General features: G+C 38.6%; 1 protein-coding gene and 1 non-coding gene across 3 annotated transcripts; one reads left to right on the top strand and one right to left on the bottom strand.

The window, feature by feature from the left end:
- Positions 1-279: 279 nt before the first annotated feature.
- On the bottom strand, positions 280-13,990 carry LOC101853787 (myb-like protein X). 2 transcript variants are annotated; one of them, XM_005097909.3, is made up of 10 exons: positions 13,929-13,990; positions 11,890-11,984; positions 11,346-11,416; positions 9,378-9,630; positions 8,744-8,849; positions 8,006-8,208; positions 7,391-7,517; positions 4,513-5,752; positions 3,280-3,522; positions 280-835 (listed from the first exon to the last, which is right to left on the bottom strand). In XM_005097909.3, exons 2-10 carry the CDS (start codon positions 11,934-11,936, stop codon positions 717-719), a joined length of 2,409 nt encoding a protein of 802 aa, XP_005097966.1. In that variant the 5' UTR covers positions 11,937-11,984; positions 13,929-13,990; the 3' UTR covers positions 280-716. The 2 variants fall into 2 exon arrangements, with proteins under 2 accessions (XP_005097966.1, XP_005097965.1); XM_005097908.3 differs by having other exon boundaries at positions 13,857-13,981.
- A 248-nt stretch (positions 13,991-14,238) lies between these two features.
- TRNAL-UAA lies at positions 14,239-14,321 on the top strand. The gene has a single exon. It is a non-coding gene; the product is annotated as a tRNA-Leu (tRNA).
- Positions 14,322-14,716: the final 395 nt, after the last annotated feature.

The raw sequence follows: 14,716 nt of genomic DNA, 5'->3' as shown, positions 1-14,716 counted from the left end.
AAAAACAAAAATTCGACACAAATTACCAGGCCGCCAGAAAAAAGAAGATTTCTTTGATTTCATTTTTCATTGTTTTGACGAGCACCTGATTTCACCACGAAGCCTCACACATCAGTTTTACTATTTAGTGAGGATGAGCAAAGTGCCCTCAAATTGAGCAAATGAGCATTTTACTTTCACTCTCTCAGCCTCCCCTCCAGAGAGCTCATTCAATCTGAGCAATTTTAGCCCTAAATATCACCCGGAACAGAAAAAATTATTTTCCAGTTCACAAATATTCCAAGAACTCCTCATTACTCTTTATTTCATAAATATGAACGATAATGGATGGGATTTTTTTTCTTCTTTTACAAATTATGTGTAGTAAATTGTTGAACATTGAAAAAATTATCTGACTAACGTTTTAAAAAAGCGTGTTCCACTGCGAGGACTATAAAAATAAACTTTATTTATGTAAACATTTGACTTATCGCTAGATAACTTTTAAAAAATGTTTCCTCTTCCCTTATACCAGAAGGACAATTTTGCATAAAAAGCAGATTGAACAGCACAGCAAAAAAAAAAGTGACTCTAAAAGAACAATTTCAAAAACTCAAAGCTCTAATGAAAATTTGTTGGATGAGCCGTAAAGTTGTCTTCAGTTTGGAGGGTCCTCCTTTTGTTTATCACAGAAAAAACACATCATCCACCCCGCTGGACTCTGTGTAAGTGACGTGCTAAAAGACGACATCACCGCCGTCGCTGTCATCAAAGTTTGGGTGCCTCATCCTGGTCACATTGTAGTTGCTGTCCACAGTGGGTAACTCTTCCGCCAGACCCCATTTCATACCAAAATCTGGGGAGGTAGCGAGAAACATTGTGAGTGTGAGGCTGAAGGTATAGGTAAAGACAAGCATTTGAAGTACACAGATACATCAGCCGTAAGCTGGCAAAATGCCTTTTTTCTTTCAGAGCAGTTTCAAGAAAAAGAGGATTTTTGTTAGCGTAATCATTCAAAAATAGAGTAATTCTGAAATTTGAATACTAATTTATTCAAAATCTAGTTATAGTTTCAATTTGATTTTTTCACACAAGTAGGATACCTGATCTGGCTTTGGATTTAGCAAATAAAAAATATCGGTGCTAAAATTGAAAAAGGCGTTTTGTCAGCTTACGGAAAACATGGCTACTCATCTAATGCTGTGGACAGATGATGGGGGCATAGGCACTTCTCTCTCTCTCTCGTCTTGTAACTCCCTAAAAAACATAGGATGCTGAAAATTTATCTTTAAATATTGTCTTTTCTGAACATCTTTTTCAAGCTGTATCCAAATTTTGTTCAATTTCTCAGCATCTCTACCTCCACCTTTCTCCATCATGCTGGTTTTGGCCTTTGTTCCTCTGACCCTAAAGATTCCATCTCAAAGCCTTTTGGGTTACATTTGTCACAGATTTTCCATAGATTTAATCTATCCCCATCTTCTCAGCGTTATTTTTTTTTTCATTGTTCTTTCCTCTGCCTTCTCTCACTGTTTCTTAAACACTTTGCAATCACACCGTCATCAGTACAAAATACCCCATCTGGTCATCCAGTCAGGAGAGTGACTGCAGCGGACTTCTCGGGCCTGGTGACCGGAACGGAAACATTTTCAGCGTCCAATTATTGCAGTAAATGACCGCAAAGTGTTAAGGTGACCTAGGCAACCATGGCAGGTTCAACTCTGTTTCAAGAATCCACTGATGAAGGTTCAGACTTTCCTCCTACTACTAGCAGCTTTTGTTAAAACCCAGGTCTCTGCTCCATGTGACAGAACAGAATTCAGCCATAAGCTCACAAAACGTCTCTTTTATTTTTTGGCACCAAATTTTTTCATTTGCTAAATCGAAAGCTTCATCATTTACCCTCTTTGTGAGAAAAATTCAAAGTGAAACTGTGACTAGTTCCTTCTTATAAATTAGAATTCAAATTTCTGAATAATGCCTCTTCTAAATGGTTACCCTCTTTATCTCGAAACTACTGTGAATAAAAAAAAGGAGTTTTGTCAGCTTACGTAAGATTCCCCATAGCTGTAGAAAAGCCCAAGCTTGGCAGTTTGCACCAATATACAAAGGATAAAAGAGAGAAGAAAAAGCATAATTAGTCTAAAATGAGCTGAACTGGGTCTTCTACTCATTAATGGGATGGCAGGGGGGGGGAGGTGTTACAGGTCAAATGATGAAACTTGACCCCTCAGAAACGTCAAGAAATATTCGGAGACAATATGGAGGGAGAGTGTCTAGGACAAGATGGTAACCCTAGCTAAAAAAGTGAGTGCTGCCTGGTAGCGACCAGCAATGTTGTGTTTATGTGGGTGCATCCATTAATTGGTCGCTTTTAAGCACAAGAGGGCTATCCCGAAAAAAGCTGTTTTGAGAAAATCGAAGGTAAAGTCTTTGGACCCTAGTTCAGTTTCTTTAAAAGACAAGGAGAATTTTCTCTATAAGTATAACTGAACAAATTTACACACCAAGGAAACAAAACTTCTCCTATAGGTAGGGCAATGCCCATTTTTGGTGTAGGTCAAGATTTCTGGAAACCCCAAAATCTGGGTTAGCCCGCTTGTCCTTAAAAGCGACCAATTTATAGTTTCGTATGTACATATAATGTGACTTTAATCAACTAGCATGCCTTTGTACACACAACTATTCTTTGATTGACCAGTGTAACTCTATAATATGGATGACATGCCTTAGACTGACAAGTATGCCTTTTTATCATGTACTGGTATAAAATTGTTGGACAGGTATGCCTTTGTACGTATAATGTAACTCAGTCTAACAGGTATGTCTCTGTTTGTATATTATGACTGATGGACTAGTATGCCTTTGTATGTATGATATAGACTTTGACTGGCTTATATGTTTATTAACATACATGTGTAAAGTGACTTTTAGACTAGTATTTAGTTTGCCTGTTAGACCAGTATTTAGTTTGCCTGTTAGACCAGTATTTAGTATGCCTGTTAAACCAGTATTTAGTATGCCTGCCTCTTAAAATAACCTTACAGTGAAATAAAACAAGTTTTTTCATTACCAGTTAGACAAGCATGCACATAACAATACAAGGCAAATTTCCAGAACTGAAGAGAAGACCACTCAATTCTTTCTTCTTTTTTCCTCCCAAAGCAGTGCAAATAATCATAATTTCAAATTTCCAAGGGCTTAAAATACTAGAACAAAAAATTGTCCACACAGTTTTGAAAAGCTGACAGTATAACCAAATCTATCCCCTCCTCTGAATATTCTATAACAGTAGCTTACCAGAATCTTGACGATGAATGTGTGTTGTTCGCACGTTCCTTCCGTGCCGGGTGGGTGTGTCAGCATCGGATGTGTTTCGAGACCCGTGCTCCTGCACCATACGGGGGGAGCTGAAGCGATGACTGGACGGGGGCTCGTTCTCATCATCGTCGGAAGGTGCCAGCTTGTTCGAACGTAACAGGTTCTTCTTCTTTTTGCGACGAGTCTCGCTTTGGCCTGAGTGCCGCACCGAGTTGAAATCCTCTGTGAAAAACAAAAAAAGCATTAAATAAATGGAAGATTTAAATGATGTTGTCAAGATTAACTCTTTTCATGTTCCATGTTTGTGTAAAACCAGTCTGTTGTACATGTAAAGGGTTGAATGTGGCATTGGAAGAATCCAATAGTCAAACTCACTCAGTCAAATAAAAAAGACTTTTCATATATCAAAGTGAAAATGAATTAGATTTTTAAAAATATTCAGTAAAAGTTATTTTTAATAGTAAGCATTAAAAAGTTTCACAAGCATGGAGAAGAAAGGAAACAAAGGACAGAACATCATATTGAGCGTAGATCATGGATTCGCTGAAATGTAGCATCAAATATCTACAATATTTTGAGTTCATAAAGACCTTCTACATGCATGTAGACACTCCAGCAATCATCAGAGGAACACATGGTAGCCAATGAACACTTAAAGCTCAGATTTGACTGCAGACTTCAGAAACCTAGCACTGACCTGAAGCTAAGAAAACTGGATGACCTAAGAAATAAACACACCTTCGAAATGGTCCTGCAGCGTCAAGCAGGACTTCCCAATGATGACCAGAAAATTTCTAAGCCACCATCAAATACAACTTATATCTTTTACTAGGAGGGCTGCTTAGACATTACCTGCCACGGCCAACCATAGAAGAGTATGGTACAGCAGAAAGGCAAAAATACACAAAAAATTATTTCCCCACACGAGCACCAAATCTTGTGCATACATAGGCAAAGAACTTTACCACTACACCATACATGCTGATCAGTAAGGCTTAAAATTATGTGATAAAAACAAGTAGAAATAACACTTATATTCAAGTATGATGTGACAGGGTACCCTCAGAGCAAAAAGCTGACATTTTTTCAAGGTCTTTTAATAACATAACACAGTGAAGGAAGAAAATGATCTTTTAAAACCAAACAAAATCTTAAAAACAAAAGCACACACATAGATTACCGGTATAAATTATAAACAATAAATTAACAAACCTTCATCTTCCATGGGTGATCGGACATTCCTTGCATTTCGATTTCTCGCATTGCCCAATTTGTCCTCTTCATCGTCATCATATCGTCTCATGCCACGCTGGGCGTTTTGCCTGGAACTAGAGTAGTTATCACTATCAATCCCATTGTGCTTGGACCTGTAATCATTGACTTTACGATTCCGAAGCCTCTCCATTTCTTTTCTGAAATCAACGGGAACTTCATCATCCGTGGGGCTTGTTGGAAAACGCATGGTGTCTTTGAGAATGCTATGGGAGAGATAGTCGTCTCTCTCCTCTTCATCATCACTGTCTCTGCTCTGGCCCCGCAGCTTTCTGTCTCTGCTGGAGTAGACATCTTGGTCTCGGCTCTTGCGATTTCTATTCACACCATTAACGTTTCGAGACCTTCTGTACTTGTCTACTGCATCATCGCTCCCATTGTCGGAATCCTCCTCAATGCCCTCGTCTTTGTCGTCCTCTTCATCCTCCTCAAATCTGGTCATGTTTGGAGGTGATATCTTCTTCAGAGAGTTTCTGTACAAGGAGTTCTCCCTCTCCAAGTCTCTGGGGAACCTGTCATTGTTGTTCAAGCGACCCATATCTTTGTTACCTCTCTTTGCAGGGAGCACATCCTCGTAATTATTCTGACGAAGGCTAGCCAGATTTTTATAGCGTGACCGACCATCTACTCCGAGATCTCTGTAAGGATCATCCTCCTCCTCATGTTCATCAATCCGTCCAGCCCTCACCACCTTATTATTTTTCTTTGGCTTTGTCACTCTTGGGGTCAGATCATGAACATCATGATCCCGATTCAAGGAGTCAAGGTCATGAACATTCAACCCCAAACGGCCAATGGCATCTCTCTTTTCTGCATGGCCAAATTCACCCTCCTCATCTCTATCATCAAGGTGATAGTCTGTCAATTTCTTTTTCTTTTTGGGCTTTTTCTTCTCTGCACCCTCTACGACCCTTGACCCTAAGGGTTCCAAAGGAGGTAGAGCCGAGGCACGAGAATTGGCACCTCGGCCGAACAGATTCAAGGCAGCGTAGTTATTTCCAGAACTCTCTTCCCTGCCCCCAGCCCTCGACTCCAACTGATAATCATCCAGAGATCTTCGTACACCTGAGGCATAGCCCAAACTGGAGTCGTCCTTACTCCTCCTGAATCTCCCATCTTCTAGGTCCAGCTCACGCATTCTTTCCTGTTTCCTCCTCTTCTCCTCTTTCAAACGTTGCTCCTGGAAAAAGAACAACAGAAAACAGATAAACCAGACAGCCTTTCAGATTTGCCAGAATTAATTTTATAGTTCAGAAAATCATGATATTCTAAGAAAATTTCTCTTCCTTACCATCAAAATTACAAATTCAATAATGACAATTCTGCATAAATAAATGTTCTTTTAATAAGTACTATTATATTCTCCAAAATATAAAATCCGAACTTCTACTAACTATAACTAACTACTCATTTGAACAACAGATGCAGAAAAAGGATTGTTCCCAATTGCAAAGATCAGAAACAAATCATACTTTACAAGAAAACATGATTGAAAAGTAAATGTTTAACTCATTCGCTACGTATTATTTTCGGCTAGTGGACGAATTTTTTCGGGAGGGCGAAAAGAGATGATGAATAGTGGGCAGTTAAAAGGTCTTTGGGGCCACAAATTCAAATAAATACCAACATATTATATACCAATATTTTCAGTATGGTTTGTAGAATACATCTGTAATGTTTATTTATGTATTTTTAAACTTTGGTTCATGTAATAGGCGATTATGCAACGCAATTTTGAATGGATGCGGATAAAATTTGAAAATAAAAAATTACTAATCTTTGGTGAAACTCAAAAAATATGTTTGCACCTAGTCAAATGATGCATCAAAATAACCATAAATGAATATAGAACTGGAAAATATTGAAAAGTTAGCTGTTATTTACATACATTCCATAATATTTGTACATTTGGATCATAACATCCGATATTGAAAAAAAATAAAAATTTTTATAATCTTGAATAACGATCACAAACAGAAAAAACCCACTCGTATATTATACGGAATTATTCAGAATTGCATTTGGAATAAACCTATACAGGTCTTGAGTTGCACTTTTGTGTAATTTCATCAAAAAGTAGTGATTTTGGTGAGAAAAAAAACATTTTGACAATTTAGATTTTGACCTAGATCTAGAATCTAGATCTAGCACTCAAAAATATTGATTTCTCAATAACAGTGCATTGGCAATATGAGTCCAATCGTATCAATATTAAAAAAAAAAGTCAAACATTTCTTTAGTGGGCAAAATAATGATAGATTTTGTTGTGTAAAATTACTAAGACTGGTGTCCGGGCTATAATTTTGGCATCGCGATAAAACAAAGTCGAATAAACTACGAAATTGCGTTTCAAAACTGAATCTAAATTTCCGATGTTCAGTGGAAATGCTTGACCCGGAAGTCAACATTATATTATGACCTTTATTTTAACATGGATATGTGGATTGGAAGAGAATCTAAGCTAAAATTGAAGATCGGTTCTCGAGCCGCCGGGGGCGGCTTAGCGTACTGACAGCACTTTAGCCGCGCTGCCCCCCACTGCTCGGCGTAGCGAATGAGTTATCAGCCCCTTCAACCCAACATAGATCATTCATGTAGCAAGCTGCTTCAACTCCGCCTAGGTGGAGCGGGATACAGCATCCCAGCAGACAGATGGAGATGCTTGATAAAATAAGTTTCCCACATAAGAATTGAACTTGCAACTTCTGTGAGCGATGACAAACGTCCTAAACATAGGGCCAAAAACACTGATAAGAAAACTGGAACAAAAAGAGACAGTACACTCTAACTACAGATCTGATGTGAACCAACCGCTTACCTTTTGCTTTAAAGTGTCCATATCTAAAGCCTTAAAAGGATTTCCATCCACAATATCGTCATCTTCACTGTCTTCTTTTTCCTTCTCTGTACCAAGACGTCTCCTTTCCCTCTCTTCTTCTTTCTCCCTGAGGATAGAGTGTATGAAGGAACAAGAATAATGGACACTGCCACTTCCGGTCGCTTTGGTAACACAAATACATGTAAATATATGTATACATGTGTGTGTGTGTGTGTGTGTGTGTGTGTGTGTGTGTGTGTGTGCGTGTGTGTGTGTGTGTGTGTGTGTGTGTGCTCAAGGGAAAAAGAAAGTGTGCATACCTTAAATAGTCACAACTTAATTGAAGGTCACACAGGATCATATGCATATATATATACACATAAACACAGACAAAGATACATACACATATGTACAGAATATACATACACACGAACAAACTTTAACCCTGATTGCACCACCACAGACATATGTTTGTATAGAGCCCCCCCCCCCCCCCTACCCACCCACCACCACACCCACATCCTAAAAAAAAAACCTTAAATCTTTTGTAAACAACAACAACAACCGAAAAAAAAGAAAAAGAAAAGGAAACCAACACAATGACGTCAAAGTCACCTCTCCTCTCTCTGTCTCTGGACCCGCGCTTTCCTCTCCTCGCGCTCCTTGTCCCGTCTCTCGGTGGCCGCCCGGATGTCTGAGGCCACGCGCGGCTCAAGCTCGCTCAGCGACCCGCGGATCTTCTCTAGCAGCCACTGGAGCCCGTCCTGAAGCTCCTTGTCCATCTTTGTGCCCACACCCACCAGGGCCGACACCATCACCTGGGGACATGCAACTTCAGATTAGGAAACAGCAAAATCAAGCGAAAGAGAGAAAAAAAAAAGAAGGATGAAAAGAAAGAAAATACAATTTTATTCACGAGAATGAGACAAAGAAAGAAGGAATGAAAGAAAGAAAATACTGTCTCATTCATGGGAATGAGAAAAAGAAAGAAGGATGGGAAAAAAGAAGAAACCACTTTATTCAAGCTGAGGAAAAAAATTCAACTCACAGCTAAAGATGAGAAAACAAAAACAAAAGAGTGACTGTAAAGAAAGATGAAGAGATTACTTTGTTCATTCTCAGACACAAATTCAGCTTACAGCTCAAGGAGACTATACAAAAAGAAAAAGAGGACCATCGCTTTTTAATAAGCATACGCTGAGAAGACATTAGAAGAGGTTAATTCAATCCATATGGAGTTAGAATCATGTCCATACTTAGGTGCTATGAATGTTCCAAAAAGTAACTCTGACAAAAACCTTTTAATAACAAAAGAAAAGATGGAGAACGACTATATTCTAAACGGTTACTGACCAAATGTGATGGGCAGTTATTAGCATTGGCAGTCTCCTCCAACTTGAGTCCATGGACGATGTCCACTTCTTCTAAGTGGTCATCCTTGTCCACTTTGTTGGCCAAACTAAAAAAAGAAAATCAAAAGATGTATTTACCACAAAGACAAAATGATAACTAACTATAAAAATGGGAAGCATTTATAAAACGCTTTTTCATTTTGGAAATGCTCCATGCGCTTTACAGCAAAGATGACAAAAACAAATAAAATTATTCATTAATAGCAACCAGCACAATAAACACACACACTCTCCCTCTTTCTCCTCTTCTCTCTCTCTCTCTCTTTCCCTTTCTTTTTTCTTTGTCCCACATGTGCGCGCACGTGCGCACGCACACACACACACATACACACACACACATACACACACACACAAACTCACACACACACACACACACACACACACACACAAACACTCAAAGCAAAACTGACTGTTCTAAGAAGGTAAGGTAACATTGCAAAACTGAGCTACAAAAAAGGTTTTGTTTTGATGTTTTTGTGTTAAATACTGTTATTTTAGAAAAAAAAAACAGTCACTGAGGCCATTACAAAAATCAATCTTTGCAAACCACTGAAATAAAACTTAGTTAAACTCACACAAGAATCGGTTTTCCAGAGATCTGGGGGTGCTCCAGAGCATCGCGGAGAACTTCTCTTGCCTCTAACAAGTTGGCCCGAGAGCTTGAGTCAAGCACATACATTATGCCAAACACTTCCCCAAAGTAAGTCTTCCAGATGGGACGGATGCTTTTCCCTCCTCCAACATCAAATAACGTGACATCAAAGTTGGAGTGGGAAAATTTGACATTGCGAAATCCGACAGTTGGGGCAATATCAGGATCTGGTGTCTCTGTCAAAACAAAGAAATAAACAAAATTTACAAATATACAAGGCAAAAGACATAAAATACAGAAAAACTCTGAGGACTTGTTAGTTAGCAGGTAAAATCTTTTCCTCTCTTGCAAAATTCCACAGTAGATGTGCTGTGAACTTGAGGGAAAACAACCAACTCGTGTTCTCGCATGCTCGTATGACCTTGTGCAGTTGTGAGCGCTTTAAAGCTCTTATCAAATCAAATTTAAAAAATAAGAAAACTACAAAGTTCCATTCCAAGCTCTATCAAGTATGGGATGTGGACAACTTTGGGCTTTCTCTCAGGGTTCTCCCACCCACAATCCCCAGATGGCAGGGGTCAAGTGCCTTGTCTTCTCAGTCGTCGACACAGCCTCAGAGGCCCCATGTGTAAACTATACACACTTAATATGTCAAAGAAGTAGAAAGAGGAAGATAAATGCACAATCAGGAAAGCAGCTCCGATAATCGAATGCAAAAAAAAAAAAAAAGAAATTGTGGACACTAAAATAAAAGCTTCCTCACAAATGTGAGCCATCTTGGTGAAATCAGGCGCTCATCAAAATAATGAAATCAAAGAAGTCGGTATTTTTGGGCCGATGGACACATTTTTTCCCCCTCATTTTTTAAATTATTTTTTTGGGGGGTGGGGGGCTCAACACCTTTTATGTCCATTTAAAAACTTATTTTTGTATGAATTTTACTGGAAAAAAGCACCAAAAAATGTAAATTTTCAGTTTCCAAGAATTCTAAGGCTATGGCAGTTACCAAATTTTAGCGGCCATGTTCTCGCTAATTTTACCTCTGAAACCAGGCGACCCTGACCTCCTTCAACTGCAAATATTTCAACTTCTTTTCAAGATAAATAGGAAATATTTTTTTCACCAAAAAGAAGAGAAATGAACATACGCCCAAAATTGACGAGCACCTGTTTCCACCACATCGAGACACAAATGGCATTTGGCTGCTTGAACGGCTAGGAATACTGAACCTCATTAAAAAACTACATCATGTTGGTAAAAATCTGTTAATTTGTGAGTCGAAAAATGCACATGAACCTTGAGAACTAGAGGGAGAATGTAAAGGGAGTAGAAGGAAAATGGCTTCCTAACAACAACAACAAAAAAACCCAACCAAAAACAGTGAGCAAACACATGTCTGAGATGAAATTTGCGGACCTTCAGATTTCTTTCCAATTGCTGTATTAACTGAGTAAAAACATTGCAAAACTGCCAGATATACATGATAAACAATTGGTGTAAATCTCTAACCTAATAAATAGTTATTCATTGAGCCTGTCAAGGCAAAATGAAGTTATTTTGCCCACTTGTTGTAAGCTACGTCAAAACTTGTATGCAAATATAGATTGAAGTAAGATTACGTTTTTTTTTGTCCTACAGCATGGTAAATAGACACAATGGTACTAATACTTCTTCACACTCACGTGGAGAGAAGTGAAGAAGTTATGTCCTTTAACATATTATATATTCGTGCATCTCCCAAATTTCTTCGATTTTTATAAAGTCCCCCCCCCCCCCCCCCCCCAATAAGATCGTGTTTTGGTGATATTCACAGACAGGTCATCTTTCCTTTTTACCAACCAGCATAAAGAGGATATGTCAAAAATACAGCAGATACAAAAGGTAGGTCCCTATTGTCAGACAGAAAAATTTACTTTGTCCCTGGAACAAAACAAATCACACAAAATCTTACCTCCCGTAAAAACGGAGCATAGTGTTGTCTTCCCAGCATTATCCAGTCCTATAATGGCCAGCGTTATGGCCCTGGGGGAACAACCAAATAATGCACAATCAATACTCTTGACTGACACTGATACCTACCAGGCTACCACAAACACAGCTCAATATCATAAAGGGAATCAACACCATTCAATAATCCTCTACCTGTGAGCAATTTCCATTCAGAGGAGAAATGTTAAGAACAAAACAAATTGCATTAAATAATCAAAGGATATCAAAAGAGAAGAATGTTAATCAAAGCACTACGCAAATCCATCTTTATGGGATGAAGCCCATAATATCATACCAAGAGACTATTAAATGGAATAAAAATGCAAGTTCATTTTTTTTTACACAATCCACTAAAATAGAAAGAGAGAGACACCCCCCCCCCCCCCCCCTCCCTCAACAACAACAACAACAACAACAAAATATAAAGATTTATGTACAAAAATCATGAAATTATATTAAAATTTATCTGAATTAAAAAAAACCCTAAAGAATCAGTTTTCACTCACTTGTTGGGCTCTTTTTTCCTCTTCAGTAACGACACACAGTTCCCCATCTTGGAACCAGAAGTTTGAGGACAAAGTTTGCTTTATTTCCTTGACCTCTGTGAGAAAAAGGTGTCATATGTGTCAATTTGTTCAGTCTTATGAAGGATGCAAACAATTAGTTATTTCTCAACAGGCTTTTCTCACAATATTGCCTTCAATTCTATGCAGAACAATGGTGCAAACAACCTTGCATCAATTTCCCAAAAGGATGTTGAAGAGTTTCACAAAACTCCTATCACCAGGCACCAGATTTGAGTTTAATCCTTTTTATTTCTACACCCTCTCAAAGCTCTATCAAAGATGCACCTTTCAACATCACCAAAATGCAGTTTAATGCAGTGGTCAAAGCTTACAATTTTCTTGCTTTTCATGATTCCTGATAGGAACAACACAACAAAAACTAGTTTTTTTGACTCTGAAATAAAAAGTACCCAAACGGACTTGAGTAGATTGCTTGCAATACAGACGATGTCACACCTCTCAATGGACTGCACTACACTGAGAGGTGCATGAAAAACCTACACCACATCACAGCAATTACATATCTATATCATTTTGCTTTCATGGCCTTCAAGAGTTTCATGCATTAAATGCAGATGGATAAAATTGTAAGTCCCCTTAGGAGCGGAATCATGCTCATCCCTTCAGAAGATTGCACATCTCTGCAGTGTAGGTAGACACACACCCATTCTCATTGCCCTGCATCATCCCATCCTGGCCATTCTCAGTTTCTAACTTCAATGATCAATTTATTTATTTTTTTTTGGGGGGTTGTCGTCTTCAGTTCCTAACTTTTATAATGTACCCTCAAACTTGTGTAAAATGGAATTGAAAGGAATGCAGAAAAATAATCTGGCTTAGACATTTTCCGTCTTACACTGGGGAATTTAGGGGGGATGGGGGGTTTCAGAGGCCCAGCCGATAGGATCGAGGGTTGCTTTCTTATACACACGCTTGTTTTTTTGCTTCAAAATATCCGTTATGTTTAACGAAACTTTAGTATCCTTAGGTTCATTTAAATCCATCTAGAATTAGAAATGTCGATTATATGAATATTTACACTATTTATTTAAAATGATGGGGTGAGATATTGGTTGCTGGTGCAAATTCGACAGGGCAAAACAAGGCAACTTCGACAGGGGCTGGGGCAATTTCGACCTACCAGCTTCATAAGTAGAATCACCTTTAACAAACTATCACATTTTAGTTTAATCTTGTTTGTATTATCATTTTCATCTTGGGTCAAAATTACTTGATCGGTCAGATACAAACTAGCAGAAATTTAGACTGAGACTAGACTGCTCAATCCTGTGCGTGAGAGTGTGTGCGTGTGTGTGTGTGTGAGTGTGCAAGAGAGAGAGAGAGAGAGAGAGAGAGAGAGAGAGAGAGAGAGAGAGAGGGGGGGGCACAATAAGTTGAATAAGAACCCAGTACTGTGTTGAAGATATCCGACCCCTGTCGAAGTTGCCAACAGCCCTTGTTAGTACTGTCAGAGTCAGAGGCTATGCCGAAGTTGCCCCATGCGTGGGGTCAAATTTGCACCAACCCCTGTTGAAGTTGCCCCAAGCAAGCGTATGCCACAAAATCGTGATTGGTTGAAAATTCGGAATGCAAAGAGAGTAAAGAACATAATAATCAAGAACTCAGAAGTACTGAACTGAAGTAGAATGGCTGCTTGACACAACGATACCAAGATAGCCTGTGTTCTTTCATAAAGGTGGGAGCAGTTTCAGTTACTTTTGCAGCACTACACAAACCTGTCAAAGTTGCCCCAACCTACCCTATGTATGACGGACCAATAGGCTTCAACTTCATTATTTTCAATGTTTAAGTCATTTAATCATTTAAGAATTTATACAATAAAACCGGCATTTAGCATCGTTGTACCAGACAGCAAAGAAGGAAGCAGAACACCAGCTATTACTTACAAATAACACCAATGAAAACCAGTTATAAAATCAACGTCAAAGGGTGTTGTCACAATCAATGGACCAACGTACTTTGTTTTAAACGTAGGAACCGGGCATCCTCGTTACTAGGCGGCCGCCATTTTAGTAACAACCTTTGTTTACTGTAAATATTGTGACGTCAAGAACTCAGAGCCGTAAATACGATAGTTGTCGCAAAATCTATATATCTTGCGTATCTAATAATATTGTCTCCCAGTTTGTTTTTAACGAGATTAGTTTATACTCCTTCAGAATACATAAAGGAACTATCGCAAGCTCTTCCAAAAATAATGTTATTAACATGACACACTTACGAGTGTAAAGTTAGATATTGTCAATTTCCTGACCCCTTAGCAACAACAGTACGGTGGCCGAGTGGTTAAGGCGTTGGACTTAAGATCCAATGGAATTATTTCCGCGTGGGTTCGAACCCCACCCGTACTAGAGATTTTTTTTTTTTTGTGGTATTGTGAAATAATTCATCTTACCTTTATGCGTGAGACAAAATACAGCAAACAAACATAAGCAACGATGACGTAGATCGAGATGGTGGGTGATAAATACATGTATCGGTCTTTCCTTTCAATTTCAACCGCAAGTTTTTTAAGGCCAAGTCTGGTATCTTACTGGGCTTAATAAAAAAAAAAAAGAATTATAACAACGCCAGCTTCCAAATTTTACTGTGACTTCGTTTACTTTCTTTTGTTCAAGATCGTAGGAGAATTCTCCCTGAAAGTTGGAAAAAAGACAGGAAAGAGAGAAATACAGTTATTTATATGTTTTATTACATTTTTTAAAGGATAGATCAAATAGAGAGGGGGGGAAGGGGGGAAGAGGGA

Source organism: Aplysia californica, unplaced genomic scaffold (genome assembly GCF_000002075.1).
Source record: "Aplysia californica isolate F4 #8 unplaced genomic scaffold, AplCal3.0 scaffold00167, whole genome shotgun sequence".
NCBI classification, from domain to species: Eukaryota; Metazoa; Mollusca; class Gastropoda; order Aplysiida; family Aplysiidae; genus Aplysia; species Aplysia californica.
The sequence above is the reverse complement of the archived record's forward strand: the minus strand, read 5'-3'. Positions and strand labels throughout refer to the sequence as shown.